The following is a 13,219-nucleotide window of genomic DNA, read 5'->3' on the forward strand; positions in this document are numbered from 1 at the left end:
CAAGAGACTACATATTTGGTTATGATCATTTCAACAATGTAGCTATTCTATTCATCACTTGCAATTTTGTTTTTACAGAAGACACAAAAAAAATTTACTGGTTTGCCCAAAGGTCACATCTTTCCACTCCATTCTAAACTCTAGAGGTGGAAGTGGTATTTCACTCTTCAATTCACTTTCCTGTTGAATTTAGTTTTATTACACTGGTCGGTCTTCAAGGATTTGACAAAATCTGGGAAAAACAGCATGAATTTCTCACATCAACAGAATTGACCAAGCAAAACCTAGGAAATAGCTACTTCATAGAACCAGTTGAAGTCCAATTATAGTGGCACCAATAGTTTTAGCTAAGTGCAGGCTAGGCTACAGGGAATTTCTTCTACATAAATTTGCATAAATAGAGGATTAAAAAGTAGGGATTGAGAAAATAGTTTTTATGAAGAATTCAATATTAGGAGACATAAAGATTTAACTGATTATCCATTTTTAAACCGTGAAAATATGTGATTTTAAGAAACCAGTGAACAACCAAGGGAAGTGGACTGGGAGCATACAGGGATAGGGCCCTATGACAATGTAATGGTCATCATGGATAGTTTAAAGATGAAGAGTTAGTGGCAAGGGAGTAAGATGAATAACTATGGTGATAGTTCATCAAAATGATCGTTTGCTCAATAAGTCAACAGTATATACTGAACTCCTATGTTCAGGGCAAATGGGAAGTAGCACTCACTGACAGAATGCCAAATATAATTTATATTTCTACATGTTTCATTACCTTTTCTTCCCAATAGTCAAGTAAGGCAGTTACTGGATGACACTAACCCACTACTGAATTAATGAATATGCCTTCAAACAAGTGGAGTAAAAGGGTGGGGGGACTGGAGGAACCAGTTGAATGGGATTAAGACAAGTCTGTAACATTTACAATGCAGCATTTCCATAGACCTTTACTTTTGTAAACGTTTGCATTTATTATTCCCCAGATATACCTCCAAAGGCTATAAAGCAAGGCAGCTGATTTTTTTATTCAACTGATGAGAAAACTGGGGAGCAGAAAAAAAGCCTATCGACTTGCCCAAGGTTACACAACATACATCAGTTGCAGGGGCAGGAACTAAGAACCCAGGCTTCCTGCTACCCTGCCCACTGAGTCTTTCCACTGAACCATACTGCCGGGAGCAATCTCCAACTTGGGGACAAAGCCTTGTGGTTAGAGAGCACTCACACTTCACACCTGGGGCATGAACCTGTTGCCCGCGTGGCCTCAGTGGGAGGCCGGTGGGTGGCCCGTCGCGGGTAAAGCTTGGGAGGTAATGGAAGGCTCCATTCTGTGGGAATCAGGTGGTTACTTACTCATATTGCCCGTTCCTCTGGGCTAGGGTCAGGGCGCAGGGCTCCCGGAGAGGACCCTTCATCTCCAAACCCTCGATAGTATGCAGGCGCTAGTCAAGGGTCTTCTTTTCAGAAGGGCAGCTGTGCAGGGGAAACGTGTTGTGGGGCGGTGGGAGTCTCCCGCCCCCCTGACCGTCCTTCCCCATCCCCCGCAAACGTCGCCTCCGGTGCTGGCCCTCTCCCCTGCTATGTTCAGCCTCAGGGCCTCGTAGCGCCCCCGCCCTGCGGTGTTCCGCAGTCCCCCAGACCCCCACCCCCGGCCCATTGCGGCCTCCCCTCCCCCTTTCTCTTAGGCGGATACAGCAAGGGGCTGGGCTCCGACTGGGAGCGGCGGCTCCATCCCGGAGGCCTGCAGAGTTAGTGGGGCTGCGGACTGCGGGTGGCTCCAACGACACTGCCTCCAGCGTCCTGACACCAACCCGCCTCTGCTGCGCGTTGAAACAGCTCCGCGTCGGAGCTGGGAGCCGGGAGGCGAGAGCTTGACCAGAGAGAGAGCGGCGCCTTGCGCCCCAGCCAGTTTTCCAGGCCGCCGCAGATTCCGCCCCCTGCGGCCAACATGGGGAACTACAGCCAGTGACCCAAGGGATTGGGGGCTTCTTGACCACATCCAGCAAGGAATATATTTCAAATGCACCAGAGGACTTTGAAAATTCTATAGAAAGAGAACACGGCCATACCTATGAGGGAACTCAAACATGTTGGACCAATATAATCCGCATCATACAGCCAAAAACAAAAGAAAAAACACCCTTATTAAAGTTATGATGTACTGTGTTGGTTTTCTCACTTATCAGGTATTCTACCCTTCCTCTTCTTTTTTCCAACTCCTAAATTGAAATATTTCTCAAACCTCAGACCTTTGCTCCTTCTTTGCATTCCCTCTGGGTCATCTCTAAGCAAGCAAAGTTCCAGTATATATCCCTGACCTAGACCTCTTACCTAATATATCACTTTGTCAAAAGAACACTGTGTGACAAAACAAGTTCATCATTTCAGACAGCCACCCAGCCTTGAAACCTCAAAACCACATGCTTTCTTCCCTCTCCTAATCTCTGTATCCAAACCGTTAAGAAGCCTTGTTAATATTTTCTTTGGAATGTCTTTTTGATCCTTTTTCTCTCCTTTCACACTGCTATCACTTAATTGTAAGCCCTTGATGTCCTATCTGGGTTGCTGCATTTTTCCTGAATAAATTCTATTGGCTTTAATCTCCCCTTTGACTTTTTTACTTTGTTGACAGCCACAAAAATATTCTTCCCAAAACAATGCTTCAATTGTTTTATACACTTGCTCCAGAATCTATACTTAACTAGATATCAAAACTGACTTTAAACCTATATAATTAAACATGTAATATGGAAATAGACCAATAGAACTGAATCCAGAGCCTCAAGACAGATCTGCACATATATGGAAAATTGATATTCAAAATATGTGGCATTTCAGATCAGTGGGGAGAGGATGGATTATTCACTAAATGGTAGTGAGACTATTGATTTTTTGGGGGGAAGGCGTACTGGAGATTGAACTCAGGGGCCCTCAACCACCGAGTCATATCCCCAGCCCTATTTTGTATTTTATTAGAGACAGGGTATCACTGAGTTGCTTAGTGCTTTGCTTTTTGCTGAAGCTAGCTTTGAACTCATGATCCGATCCTCCTGTCTCAGCCTCTTGAGTCACCAGGATTTCAGGGATGCACCACTGCACCCAGCAAGAGACTACAGATTTTTCATATGGAAAGTTATGAAATTAGATCCCTAACTCAAATCATAGAGGGAAAATTAATTCCAGGTAGTTTAAAAGGTCTAAATGTTAAAAGCAAAACTTTACCACTTTCAGAAGAAAATGGTAGGGGGCTTGGTGACGGCATACACAAGGCCCTGTAATCCCACTGCCCAACAAAGAAAAAGAAAATAGAATATTTTTATGATCTTGAAATAGAGAGTGAGAATGATACCTTCAGTTATATTAAATTTCAAAATGGATGTGTTTCGTGACAAGCCACAGAGTGGGAGAAGATATTTTTCAACAAAGGGTAATCTATGAGGTCCTATATATCTGTCATCACCTTCTGACTTGCTCTCCCTCCACTCCTTCCAACTTGCTGTGCTTAATCATACTGGCTCCTTGCTTTTCCTAGGACTTGTCAGGCACACTCTTGCCTCAGGGCCTTTGAACTTTCTGTTTACTCTGGCTGCACTCTCATCTTCTTCAGCTCTTTGCTGACATGTCACTTTTGTCAGTGAGGTCTTCCTAGACCACTTTACTTAAAATAACAAATCAACAATCCCCTCTTTCTAGTTCCACAAATACATTCCCTATCCTTCTTCCCTGTTTATTTTTATTCAAAGGATTTATCACTATCCACTATTCTAATTTTTTTATCAGTCTTGTTGGTCATTTAACTTCCTCCACTAGGACATTAGTTCCATGAGGGTAAATAGTTTTGTCTGTTTTGTTATCAGTGCCTAGAACCATTCCTAGAGTAAAGTAGATGCTAGAAAAATATTGACAAAAAGAATGAATTAGTATTCAGGTTATATAAGAACTCTGATAAATAAGTTAGAAAAGGAAAGAAACCTAGTAGGAACATTGACTAAATGTATGAATAAGCAATTCATAGTCAATGAAACCCAAATGGTTAATAAAGACATGATAGGATAATTAACTATATTACTGTTCAGGGAAATTTAAAAATGAAATCATGAGATCATTCCACAACCACTGATTTGGCAAAAACTTTTAAAGTTAGATAACACCAAGTGTTTCTGAGGATGTTGAACAGATAGATCTCTAATATGATGCTAGAAGGAGTATAAGTTGGTAGAATTGCTGTGAACAGCAATATAAAAATGTCTAATAAAGTTGAGAATTTAATACCCTTCAACTCACAAATTCCATTTCTAGGTATAGACCCTGGGAAAACTCTAATCTCTGTGCACAAAATGACAAAGAAAATAATGTTCATTGCTATATTATTTGTAATCTCAAAAAGGAAGCAAATTAAATACTTATTGGCATATGAATGGATAAATAAACCATGGTATTGATGAAGTTAAATATTATTTTGAAATTAAAATGAATGAGTTCGAGGTATATGTAGTAACAGTTAAATCTCAAAAATATAACAATGAGCAGAAAGCAAATTGCAAAACATATACTATATAATATTTATAAGTTTGAAAATATCATTGATTGCCAGTGGCTACATAGATATATAATGACCAAATTTAAAACATGAAGGGCACAACCATCAAATTTAAGGAAGGGTTAGAAGACTGAGATTGAGGATTATACGGGGAATATGAACTACATCTGTAATATTTATTTCTTGCAACAATCTGAAAGTTGATGTTGCAAGATTTGCTAAAACTTGGTGTTAGGTATGTTTATCGGTTATGTTATTCTGTGTGCTTTCCTGAATTAGAATTGTTTGTAATTGATGAAATAAAAAATAAAGAATATATCTATGGGAGAGGGTTAGTAGTGTCAAATGCTGACAATAGGCCAAGGAAAATAGGGCTCAAGAAACTTTTTTGGATGAGTCAGGGAGTTTACTGGAGACTGTTCAATGTGTATTATCAATAAGCCATGTGGGGCTTGGGGTTGTGGCTCAGTGATAGAGCACTTGTCTAGCTCATGTGAAGCACTGGGTTCGATCCTCAGCACCACAGATAAATAAATAAATAAATAAAGGTATAGTGTTCATCTACAACTAAAATTTTTTTCTAAAAAAAATAATAAGCCACAGGCTAGGGTTGTGGCTCAGTGGTAGAGTGCTCACCTAGCACACATGAGGCACTGGGTTTGATCCTCAGCAACACATAAAAATGAAATAAAGATATTTCAGTTTAATCAAGATATTTTAGTTGTAGGTGTATACCTACAACTAAAAATTTTAAAAAATAATAATAATAAGCCATGAGGATAGAAGCAAGAATAAAAGGAATTGGGTGGGGAGGGGCTGTGTCATGAGAAAATGGAAATAGGAGACCACATATTGAAGAAGTTTAGAAATTAAAAAAGAAGCAAAATATACTTTTTTGTTTTTTAATTTATTCTAATTTGTTATATATGGCTACAGAATGCAATTCAATTCATATTACACAAATAGAGCACAATTTTCCATGTCTCTGGTTGAATACAAAGTAGAGTCATACCATTCATGTTTTCATATACGTAGTTAGGGTAATGATGTCTGTCTTACTCCACTGCCTTTCCTACCCCCATTCCTGCTCCCTTCCCTTCTGCCCTATCTAAAGTTCGTCTATTCCTCCCAAGGTCCCCATCCCCATTATGAATCAGCCACCTTACACCACAGAAAACACTCAGTATTTGTTTTTTGGGGATTGGCTTACTTAGCATTATATTCTCTAACTCCATCCATTTACTTGCAAATGCCATGATTTTATTCTTTTTTAATGCTGAGTAATATTCCATTGTGTATATATACCACATTTTCTTTTTCCATTCATCTACTGAAACATATCTGGGTTGGCTCTACAGTTTAGCTATTGTGAATTGTGCTGCTATAAACATCAATGTGGCTGTGTCCCTGTAGTATGCTGTTTTTAAGTCCTTTGGTATAAATTAAGAAGTGGAATAGCTGGATCAAATGGTGATTCCACTCCCAGTTTTCCAAGGAATCTCCATACTGCTTTCCATATGGGCTGCAACAATTTGCAGTCCCACCAGCAATGTATGAGTGTGCCCTTTTCCCCCACATCCTTGCCATCACTTATTGATGTTTGTTTTCATAATAGCTGCCATTCTGACTAGAGTGAGATGAAATCTTGGAGTAATTTTGATTTGCATATCTCTAATTGCTAGAGATGTTGAACATTTTTCATATATTTCTTGATTAATTGCATATCATCATCTGAAAAGTGTGTTCAGTTCCTAGGCCCATTTATTGATTAGGTTATTTGTTTTCATAATACAATTTTAAGTAAATTAGTGAGAAGGGTCAAACAAAGGTTCTTGACAAAGCCTGAAGCCACTTTAAAGCAAATGCAAAAGAGCCAGCAAAGAGAGGGTCTTTTAAGATGCTAGAAGTGAGAGGTTTCAAGCAAAATCCCATTCCCAGTAATTGAGAAAAGCAAGGATCCAAACTGAGGATGGAGGAATTGGCTTAGAGAAAAGGCAAGATATGTCTTCCTCCAAGTGTCAGAACTTAAAGTAATGCCTGGCATACAGTGGATACTCAATAAATATTTCTTGAATGAAGAGTAAGAGATTATGTAGAAACTGAAATATATTGAGGTAAGGATGCTAAAAATTGAGGTCTTTACCAGAGGAAATGATGACTGTATATAAGAGACATCTAGCCAGGCATGGTGGCACACACCTGTAGTCCCGATGGCTAGGGAGGCTGTGACAAGAGGATTGCAAGTTCAAAGCCAACCCAACTTAGTGAGACCCTGTCTCAAAATAAAAAAATAAAATAAAAAGGGCTGGGGAGCTGGTTTCAGTGGTTAAGTGTCTTGGGTTCAATTTCTGGTATCTCCCAAAACAAAAATCCAATGCAAAGAGTTAAATGATCACTAAACACAATGCAAATAAATGAAACTTTAGCTTCAAGAAAACAGAAATCTCATTACCTTTGTCACCGCCCCCCCCCATGGGATTAAGTGAGTGCTCAATGCCTGTCTTTTATCCATTAGGCCATAATCACTAAGTGTCTAGAAACTAAGATTTCAGAGACAAAATAAAAATTAAGACCTTGGTTTGTGGATGTGGCTCAGTAGTAGAATGTGTAGAATCTTTTCCTTAGCATGTTCAAGGTCCTGAATTCAATCCCCAGTATCACAACAAAAAAATTGGAATCTTTAAGATAACAAGGCTATAAACTAAAAGAAATTAACAAACTTAAAAATAATTACTGTTTAAATGGCCACAAAATAAGATAGTGCACCATATTCATTAATCGTTAAATTTATTTCAAAACCCACTATATTTGTTTGATTGATTGTTGTGGTGCTGGGCATTAAACCAGGACCTCATACATGCTAAGCAAGACTCTACCACTGAGCTACATCCCTAGTCCTAAGACTCAATATGTTTGAAAATATATTTTAGGTTAGGTTTGAACTTCTCACTTCTCAAATCTGCATAATTATTATGGATAAATCACAGCCATTATAAATCAAATTAGTCAACATGCAGACAAATAATTTCAAAGGCAAGCTTACAAAAGCCCTTTCAAAAATTTATGGCAAAAATATGAATGTTTAATGCAGAATGCAGATGCCTTTTAATATGTTTAATATGACACTGGCTGAAGCCTCCACAAGTCAAATTGTTTAGGGCTTGTGAAGGCAAAAACAGGCCTGCCTGACACAGATGAGGCTGGGAGGGAAGATTTCAAGTAGGTGAGTCAGCAGCCAGAGACTGGAAGGCAGGCTTAACAGAGGCATAAATGATTTATTGATTTTTAAATCACCACCAGTTGAAAAGTCATGCTTTACATGAACACAAATCCAACATTGTTTTCCAATATTGTTTTCCATCCAGAAAAGCATAGTTTATTTACATATTTCTATTTTACATTTCATCAATGTGTTTTTATTTTAATTCCTTGTAGAATTTGGGGTGAGAAAGGCTCATTTCCTGGGGCCACAGTCTATCACAGGCCCAGCAGGCAGGAGAAACTGGCCTCCTTGTATATGTGATGCCTTCCAGACCCTGTGAGTCTCACCTTTCCTTTGCTACTTTTTTTACTACTCTGGCTAGTTTGTTAATTTCCTTCATCCTCTACTCCTAGCATTCTCTTTTGCTAGGCTCTCCTTTCTACTTAATGAATCCCATAACCACGTCTGGCATTGCCCAGGCCTGCTTGCTTCCTCCTCTCAGAAACTGAAAGAATATGGAGTCAGTCTGACCTTTAATACTCCAAGGATCTTTCCTGAATATGTCTTTCCAGAGTTATCACCTAAGACTACTCTATACAAACTTTATGTTATACTCACCCTTACCCTTGCGACCCTTCTCAATTCCTTTTGGAACTGCACATGTGCAGCATTTAGTGGCAATCAGATATGTGTACTCATGACTCAAGTACTCACTTGATCATCCAGCAGAACACTGCTAGCTTGCCATCTTGGTCCTGACCTTTATATAGTGTTATATTACAAAAAAAGGTCATGGGCTGGGGCTGTAGCTCAATGGTAGAGCGTTTGCCTACCATGTGTGAGGCACTGGGTTCAATCCTCAGCACCACATAAAAATAAATTAAAGATATTGTGTACATCTGTAACTAAAAAATAAATATTAAAAAAGGTCATAAGCTGTTGAATATATATCCACAAATAATTAGATGATGATGAAATAAAAAAACATTAAAAAAGTGGTAAAATTTCTACAAATTTTCAAGATGACACTCATCAGTCCCATAAGCTGCATTTATCTTATTCAAATTCTCATATAGCACATTACATTTCTCAAGTATTTTGGAAATCCTAAAGGAGAAAATAGGGTTATGGTTAAATTCATTTTGCTTTCTCACTTATTGGAAAAAAAGCCCACATCTATAAAGTAAAATGATGATGTCTTCAATCTCATCACTTAGAAACAAAGCACAAGAATTATTAAAGTAAGCAATTTGATATCTTTTAAAGCACTAAATTAAAGAATTCCAAACATCAGGCCTTGAGAGCAGTTTTTGTCTATTTGTGAGTTCTATGAGGTCTACATGGTGATGGATATAAGGGGATGATCTATGAAATATCTGACTGCCTCTCTACCCTCACCCTTGTGACCCTTCTCAGTGTAGGCAGTGAGTGATGCTGGTCTCATCTCTAATGCAGGTTTCATAAAGGGAGAAAGAGGACATAGTTTTTGTGTTTAGGTTATTGGTTTAATCTCAGTCCAGGGTGTAAGACAGAAAGATTTGGGAAAAGTCTCTGCTGATAAAGACATTATGTTCTTTATATCATCCCTCCGCCTCCAACACACAAGAGCCTCAGAAGTGGTAAGAGGCAAGTAGAAAAAGGGAATTTAAAAGCTGAAATGTTGTGGTCATGACAAAATGGAGCTGTGCTGGGGAGCTATAAGGACCATGCCATTAGAGGCCTGTTAGAGAGTTAGCCACATTACATGGATGGCCGCATAGATGGATTACTGAAGAGCCAGTGCAGACTACATCAAGAGCCCAAGAAGTGGGCCCCTTCTACCCACCACCGTTATTTCAGTCTTACATAAACTCTGGAGTTCAAAATCAACATAAGGATCATGAAGGAGGGAGGAGATGAATCCTATATCTGGTTAAGTTTAAATATGAAATTATTAAAAGAACCCCAAACATTGAATTGCCTGAATTTTACATACATGAGACTGGATTGTTTCTCTCAGGAACAACTTTGCCAAAAGAAAAAAATGAAGCCCATTTCTAGCCAGCATAAAGTCCAGAAACTTGTCTGCTTGCTTATGACTGGATAACAAGCAATTGCTTAGCACCTAGAAAGTAGCATTTTGATAGGTATCTGTGGAACATAAAGATATATTTTCTTGCAGAAAACACTGATTTTGCAGAATTATTTTCCTTGCAGAAAATAATGATTTGAATCTTCCTGAAGATTTTAAGCATCAAACCAAATTGGGAAATGCTGCTCTAATCAATTTGACTATTTAATTGTTTGACCACATGCTACTTATTCTCAGTTTCATCATGGTGCTAATGCTATAATGCTATACCTTTCCCCCAATCTCCTCTGTGACTGTACCTGCTGGAATAGTCTTTTCTTCAATGCTCACCTCAGTTGGTTCTTCTTCTTTGAAGTTTTTCTCCTGTCACCTCTCAGCTGGAAAGGAATGCTCTAACTTCTGAACAATAGTGTCTGTTTGTACCTCTTACAGAATTTTCTGAAACTTCTCAAGGTCTGTTTTGTTTCATATTGTTACAGAATGAAAAAGCACATGATGCACTCTGTTTATTCTTATCTCCACTTGCCCTACCATCTCATCACTTTTTTTTTTTTTTTTTGGCAGCGTGGGGTATTGAACCCAGGCATGCTAGTCAAGTGCTCTACCACTGAGTTATATCCCAAGCCCTATAGTTACATATTTTAAAGTGAATGTTTATAAAACATTTGTTTATATTTTCATATGGCATGTCTATTTTACTTACTTTACTTTTAATTTGCATAAAATATACATGCATAGTTTAACAAACAATTATAAGATGAATGTACATGTAACCTCTACCTGACTTAAACAATTGAACATTGTTAACACTTTGGAAAGATACCCCCAAACCAGGCACCTCTCTCTAATCACTCCTTCTTCCTACCCAGAATTAAACTAGAACTAGTATTGAGCCACTATTCTCTGGAGAAGTATAAAAGCTTTTGTCTGTTGGTTTAGTCAAGGTTTGTGCTATACTGCTCATTAAATTTTTGAAGATTGGGTTGGGAGTGTAGCTTAGTAGGAGGGTACTTGCTTAACATGTGCAAGACACTGAATTCCATCCCCAGCACTGAAAAAACAATTTTTAAAAATCACCTCAAGATATAACCATTATAATTTTTTTGTGATAATAATTTCCTTTATTTTTTTCTTTTTAGTTTTATCACTTATGAATATAGCCTAAATATGTTTGCCTATTTGATATTATATAGTACGTATTCTTTTATATCTAGTTTATTTTGCTTGGTCTCTCTCTCATCCAGCAAGGAGGTCCACAGAACAGGGTAGAGGAGAGTGTGGCTGCGGAGTCGCTAATCAAGACCTCCGGAGGCCAACCTGCCATCGTTGGTCTCAGGAGACAAGCACACAGAGGTTCCTGCAGGCACCTGCCCAGTGGATCCTTTTGAAGCACAGTGGGCTGCATTAGAAAGCAAATCCAAGCAGCATACTAATCCTTCCCCTACCAATGCATTTTCCAGTGATTTACAGAAGACATTTGAAATTGAACTTTAAGCAATCTCTCTGGCTTATGTGTCTTGTCTGTACCTAGGTAAAAGCAGGGGGTGGAGGTCAAAGGAGCAAAGAGACTTTGTATTCCTGATCAGTATACTTTTCACTAATCCTAAAGGTCCCAAGGAACAAGTCCAGGCAGGGAGGGGTGATTTTGAAAGAAGTGAAGAAAGCCATTCCTAGCAAAGACTGTCTTGCAGCTAAGCTAAAGAAATCAAGAAAATGTTGTGCTCTCTAAACCCCCTTCCTTTGTCCCCTTACAAATCTCTTACAATAGAAAGGCAGAGTATCTGAACAGGAATCTGTATTCAAAGCACATTTACTGGAATAAAAGCAAAATAATCTCCCTTTACTTTTCAGGCCATTCCTCTGCCTCCTCCCAGTCAGTACTGACCTGTCTTAAAGATCAAGAAGAGTGGTCTGTGCTCAGGCTGGGAAGAGAGGCAGAGGGTGCTGCCAGAATTCCTGGGATGGCACATCAGCAACTGCCCAGAAGAGCTATATTTTGGGGGTAAAGTTGAGCTTCCAGTTTGAGTAACAGAATAAATATTATAAACATATATCAAAAAAGCCAAAATCTTTATTTTTATGCATTTAAAATATTTTTAAAGAGTTCTCAATATTAAAAAATTGTTTGAGTTTTAAGTAATCTTGCCAAAAGTAAAAAGGATTAGTTGTAAGAAATTGCACATAGATTGAATTATCATTGATGCCTACTGAAGTAAAAAAAGAAAGGGCTGGAAGTTGCAGACAGGATCCCTAGCTTGTTCGCTATCATTCATTGTAAGTAGCACATTGCAACAACAATTATGCTTATGATCAATACATTCACTAGACTGTAGTTAAAAGAAAATGAAAGTAGTATTGTCCTGGTTTTAAACCTCTGTTGAAATTCTAATGTCATTATTTGAATGGAATCAATCTAAATATGTTCTAGAAAATATTTATTTTATATATTGTTGTAATTTCCTTATGTTAATTCTTTACTGTTTTAACACTAAGGTGACAATGACATAATCATCCACAAAGGGAGCACAGGTTACTGTGTTGGTTTGTGATGTGGGTCATGGTGGGTTTTGCCCTTTAAATTTTGTTCCCATGAGTTTTGTGGGGATGGGGATTCTGGTTTTATTAGCTTTGTGTATGTGCTCACTCCTCCTCACCTCCTTTATGGAGAGCAGATCATCCCATTGCCAGTTGCAGCCACTTGACCTCGGGTAACAACTGAGATCCCGTCTCATTTTTACTTTTGAATGTTGACCTTACAAATAAATGTAAGTATATATATTTGTACTGATGAGAATTTATAATCTGCTCTAACAAAATAAATGTTCGTGGTAGAAAAAAAATAAAGACCTCCAGGACCAAGCAGGCAGCACGTCTGATTTTACTGCGCAGTTACCATGTATATATACTCAGGCAGTAGCTAAGCAGATTACAGGCAGCCATCAATGCAATTTCTGCCAACTGTACTTGCAGCAACCAATCGGAGTGGGGCTGTAAAGCCAGTGCAGGAACTGCAACACATGGCCTCACACCCAGGGCTGTGCCAGTGGGGTAAGCGGCCTGCCATTCCCGAACATAGCACAAGGGGAGTGGCCTGCTACTCAGACACCCTTAACGTATGCCATGCATACAGTACTCCATGCACTTTTCCCCACATTATTTCACTCAATAGTATGTGTCACGCATGTGGTTGTACATAGATGCTATTAAATTTCATTGGTGTATACTATTCCACTTTTTGAAAGTATTCAATTCAAATCTCATTATAGTTTTAATTTGCATTTTCCAGATGACTGCTAAGGTTAAACACCTTTTCATATTGCTTTGTTATTTCTTCATTGTCAACTTTTGTTTGCTTTGTCTTCTTTTTTTGTTTTTGGTACTGGGGAGTGAATCTAGGGGCACT

The 13,219-nt window shown here is 38.6% G+C and overlaps 1 protein-coding gene across 5 annotated transcripts in view; it reads right to left on the reverse strand.

The window, feature by feature from the left end:
• The window catches only part of Ocrl (OCRL inositol polyphosphate-5-phosphatase), a 66,317-nt gene extending 56,114 nt beyond the window's left edge, over positions 1-10,203 (reverse strand). For 2 of the 5 annotated variants that reach the window (XM_078034295.1, XM_040285218.2), the window contains exons 1-2: positions 1,697-2,017; positions 1,357-1,427 (exon numbers count right to left, since the gene is read on the reverse strand). In XM_078034295.1, the coding sequence (XP_077890421.1) occupies positions 1,357-1,427; positions 1,697-2,002 (377 nt within the window). In that variant the 5' untranslated portion in view covers positions 2,003-2,017. Of the gene's footprint in view, positions 1-1,356; positions 1,477-1,696; positions 2,018-10,146 lie in introns of those variants that run through there. The other 3 variants (XM_078034297.1, XM_078034296.1, XM_078034298.1) reach the window with 3 other exon arrangements.
• Between the last annotated feature and the right edge of the window lie 3,016 nt (positions 10,204-13,219).

This window comes from Ictidomys tridecemlineatus, chromosome X, assembly GCF_052094955.1.
Source record: "Ictidomys tridecemlineatus isolate mIctTri1 chromosome X, mIctTri1.hap1, whole genome shotgun sequence".
NCBI lineage: Eukaryota > Metazoa > Chordata > Mammalia > Rodentia > Sciuridae > Ictidomys > Ictidomys tridecemlineatus.